This window comes from Scylla paramamosain, chromosome 6 (assembly GCF_035594125.1).
Source record: "Scylla paramamosain isolate STU-SP2022 chromosome 6, ASM3559412v1, whole genome shotgun sequence".
Classification (NCBI taxonomy): domain Eukaryota; kingdom Metazoa; phylum Arthropoda; class Malacostraca; order Decapoda; family Portunidae; genus Scylla; species Scylla paramamosain.
In genome coordinates, this window is record NC_087156.1 from 11,482,822 (window position 1) to 11,487,805 (window position 4,984).

Genomic DNA, 4,984 nt, shown 5'->3' on the forward strand with positions numbered 1-4,984 from the left:
CGAGTCAGGTGTTTGTTTTGGTTAGAGATACAGCATTACTATCGCCAGGACACTCGAGTTGCCAATTTTTTAAATTAAAATTGTCGTTTCCATAAACTAGGAAGGAGATCTATGTAATTTGGACTTTTGACTGTCACAGACATGTTGCCTTTATGTTTACTGTCGTCTAGATTAAGACGTTTCCAATCAAGAGTGTATTCATTTGGAAATCTTAAGATGACCAAATAAATCTAAATGCCGATTCACTAGAAAATCAACTTATATACATTTGTTCATGAAAAGAGTTTCATTTTACTTGTGTTACTACTTAGAAGGGATTACGTAGAAAAATATATTATATAAGCCCATTGCATCTTCATATAAATAAAATAATACTGTAGGTATATCTGATATTGCTTGTATGTGAGAGAAGTGTTTGTGTCTGTGCTGCCACCTGGTGACAACCACTAGTTCTGAAAACTCCCCATTGAACAAAGAATATGTAAATATGTTTTCTCCATAGAAGGAAAGATTTTTATTTTATTCTATTTTAATTTTATTTATTTATGTATGATTTTTTTTTTTTTACGTGGAAATCAAATTCACACTAAATGAAATTTGTTACAGTAATAGTTTCCACGAAAACTTTTTCATAACATGCAAAATATTATTAATCTACATAACGGTAAAACACAGTAAAGGATAAATAAACGGATAAATTAGAAGATCTGATATTTGTTACCTAAAAATTCCTCAAGTGAATATTCTTGTTATTGTGGAAAGTTTTTTTTTTTTTTTAATTATATCTTTCCTTTCTTCACTCACATATTCGTACATACAAAAGATATATACGAAAAAAATATGAACGCAAGAATGATAGCTAATTGTTAGGTTTCAACTGAATCTCCAAGTAAATATTTATAAAAAATAGATGACACCATTATAGAAAATATATGAATTCGTATCCTTCTTTTCTCCATGCATACGAGTACACTAAAATAAGCACACGAAGACAGAAAAACAAAAATTATAGTTTTGAAAAGATTCGGTTAATCCTCAAAGGACTTTTTCCCTGTAAAATGTTGCAATGAACATCATAGACTAAATTTACATTCTTTCTTCTTTCATATATATATACCCTGGGAAGGCACAAAAATGGGAGACAAAAACAACGCTTTGGAAAAAGGCTTAAACTAATCCTTCAATGGATAATACTACTGACACGATACCATGGAAGCACATCCTTTCTTTTCTTCATAGATTCGTGGGAAGCTGACAGGAGAAAGGCAGGCAACAGTGACAGGTTTCGGTTGACATGGAAAAAAAAAAAAAAAGTTTAACAGCGAGTTCCAAACAGAGTGCACATGATGTAATGAAGCAGGTACTCACTTTACTCCTGCACGTGTTGGCAGTGTTCACCGCGGCACCACCTGCCATCCTTTCCTGAAAATATCAAAACATGCACATAAAAAAAGTGATGCAGCTTGACTATTCTAAAAAGAGCTAAAAATGAAGCATCATAAACAGAACCACCACAAATCCTTTACTACTTGAGTTACAACATACACATGAACAAAAAAGGAAAGAAGAAATACTGAAGAAAAACACGAAATGTCATCAATAAAACATGTTAAATTCCTCCAAGCAAGAACATATGCATACATGAAAAACAACATTGAATACAGAACACACGTGAAACGCAGAGAATGTTAAATATGCACAACAGATGCAACAAAATAAAACGATCAAGCACAATTACATATATAACAAGATCAAATAAGAAAATAAAATAATAATAAATGAAAAGCTTCCCAACATTCAGCGGTACAAACCTAAAAACAATAGCAAGGATATACTTAGAAAATAATAAGTACCACTTCAGTCTAGCCATAAAAAGTATTCACGGCACAAAACATGAAAATCCCTTTTTCAATATCTCTGCCAAGGTGGCCTGACTCATCTATTCTTCTTTCTTTATTGTTGTTCAGTAATACAACACATCCACCTTTATCCGTTTGTGGTTATGATAACAACAACAACAACAACAACAACAACAACAACAACAACAACAACACTCTGACCACTCCTAGTAAGATAACTGCCTTTTCGTGTGGTTACTGGGAGGACACAGGATGTTCCCTATAACCTTTTACACAACAAAACAACAACAACAACAAAGGCTCCAGAGACCACAAAGATATCGTAGTTGCTGTTGGTTAGGATGTCACCGCTTCTTGGTAAGGATCTCAACAAAAGCAAACACCTGTGAGATCGAACCTCCTTCATGCTTGTGCTGCTAACTCGTCTGGATGAAGCAATACATTTAGTGTGATACCTTTCACAGGACCTGCCTAGTACAGTTGTGTCTACATATTTCAGTTCATGCGGTCATCTGAATACAAAAGCCTCACTGCAAAGCCAAGGTAGTGTTTCGCTTGCAATAATATTCTTATATACGCTTACCAAACGCATCCTATTTTTTTTTTTTTTTTTGTCCCGTTGCTTACCAAACCAGTGTCAGACGCTCTTTCGATAAGGTCCCGCAGGAGGTCGTCTTTCCTACCACGGCAAGACTCACACGATTTACTCATATTTTCCCTGAAACATAATGTAATGAAGCTCCAGATGTTAGGCTGGAGATGACCAGCTAATAAACAAATATATAAATAAATATCCTCATTAAAAGCATTAACGACGTGTAATTCAATCTCCCGTCGTCTGAACACACGAGTAATCACACGTCTGATGAAGGCATGCTAATGAACACCCAGGTGAGGGGTCTTTTTATTCGCTACTCACACTTGAGACTTGCGAGCCCTCGGAGTATTTAGGCCGCTTATCAACTTTTTATGCAAACATACTTTTATTTACGCTTCTCTCTCTCTCTCTCTCTCTCTCTCTCTCTCTCTCTCTCTCTCTCTCTCTCTCTCTCTCTCTCTCTCTCTCTCTCTCTCTCTCTCTCTCTCTCTCTCTCTCTACCATCATTTAACTCTGCATAGGAATGACTATTAAATGCCTTGACTGTTAAGGCCTGCTTTGATAATAACAATAATAATAATAATAATAATAATAATAATAATAATAATAATAATAATAATAATAATAATAATAATAATAATAATAATAATAACAAACAGTTGTAATGAAAACTCCAGTACATCTGGTTTCATAAACTTTATTCCAAGTCTCCAGTACTTCCCCTACATAAGGGCTTGTGTGAGTACCTTACCCTCTCCTGGCCCTCTAGTCGCCCTTCATGGGATCCGATGCTCATAATCGTATCAATTGATCATATCAGCTTCGTCTCTCTCTCTCTCTCTCTCTCTCTCTCTCTCTCTCTCTCTCTCTCTCTCTCTCTCTCTCTCTCTCTCTCTCTCTCTCTCTCTCTCCAGAACTATCAATATAAAGAATAGCAGGTTCGAGGTATTCTGTGGTCGTAAGACTCGGCCCCATCAGACTGTGCGAGCATTTTTATGTTGATCTGCTTCTCTGCAATAATATTTTATGTCAATGAGCCCTTGGTTGTTAATGAAGGTGCCACCAGCACGTGGAATGACTCAAAGACAGACAGATACACACACACACACACACACACACACACACACACACACACACACACACACACACACACACACACACACACACACATACATACACATACACATACACACACACACACACACACACACACACACACACACACACACACACACATACACACACAAACACACAGTATCCGAGAAAAGCTGCTTGACAGTGTCCGTCAGATTTACCAAATTATTTATAGCTAGGATCCTCTTTAGGGCACTCAGGAGACTACAGTCACTACACGCGGCTCTGCACTATAGAAGGAACAACAAAGGTATAGCTACCACAATTACCTTTTTTTTTTTTTTTCCAGCAATCTGTAAATCTGCGTGGCTGCTGCTCGAGGTGGCAGAGCATTAACCGGAGCTGAGAGTGTGGTGGGATGGATGTTTTGACGGTATCTGTCCCTTTCTCTCTCCAAGTGGATATTGTACAGTAGCTACCAAATTATCTTTATTTTAAAGAGCTCTACATTCTGACACAATGGACGATAATATTTGACACGTTTGGTGATGACGCCAGTGACAATTGGTAGCCCTGCACACTAACCTTACCGACACTTGATCAGGCAGCGGGTTTTGTATTGTTCATTATGCCACAGTTCGCGCCACACTTTAAAGATAGTTTTCGGAGATACTGTACATTCATTGGCTGAAAAGTTCTTTATACAGTCATACAGATCAGTTACTTTCAACTTGGGTCCACTTAGACTAATATGTATAAGACTACAGTTTTATTTGAAATATTTAGATGCACGGTTCTACTTTATGCTTCTGTTTATCCTACTTAGTATTAAAACAAGAGTGAAATTTTATTAAGTTTATAAAGGAACGTTACTGAATGCTGTTGACGAGACAACGATGAGACAAATTCTTATTTCTTTTCAACATCACCAGTGTTTACGGCTTCACTCCAGAACAGGACTCCCTAACCTCCTCTCATCCCAAGCAAAGCCTCTTACGAGTAAATCGTTTCGTTATTGTCAATCTATTATCTGTTCTTTATATTCAAGAGAAAATATGGAAACAGTTGAATCTACTTTTCTATATCATGTCTTCTGGGTTGTGACTAATTTCTATTCTAGCGTCTGCAGCTTAAGAGTGTCAATGAAGAATAATGGTGCTATTTCACTGAACTTAAAGCTTTCACTGTAAGGAATCTCTCTCTCTCTCTCTCTCTCTCTCTCTCTCTCTCTCTCTCTCTCTCTCTCTCTCTCTCTCTCTCTCTCTCTCAAACCATATCTCGCTCCCAAGTAGAATTCACCTTCTCTCTTTAACCCATCTATATTTCACTAAGTAAGGCTATTTTCTAAGAAGTAACATCCTAACAATCCTCCTTCAGCTTGAGCAGCAACACTAATTTTATTGCAAACCTTCCAGTTCGACTTCGCTTAGATTACCTTACTTAAGGTTTCCAG

General features: G+C 36.8%; 1 protein-coding gene across 7 annotated transcripts in view; it reads right to left on the reverse strand.

Annotated features, from left to right (window-relative positions):
• Nucleotides 1-1,368: 1,368 nt before the first annotated feature.
• Nucleotides 1,369-4,984, reverse strand: part of LOC135101306 (uncharacterized) — a 164,409-nt gene continuing 160,793 nt past the window's right edge. For all 7 annotated transcript variants that reach the window (XM_064005115.1, XM_064005112.1, XM_064005114.1 and 4 more), the window contains one exon: nucleotides 1,369-1,422. In XM_064005115.1, coding sequence (XP_063861185.1) covers nucleotides 1,370-1,422 — 53 coding nt within the window. In that variant the 3' untranslated portion in view covers nucleotide 1,369. The remainder of the gene's footprint in view (nucleotides 1,423-4,984) is intronic.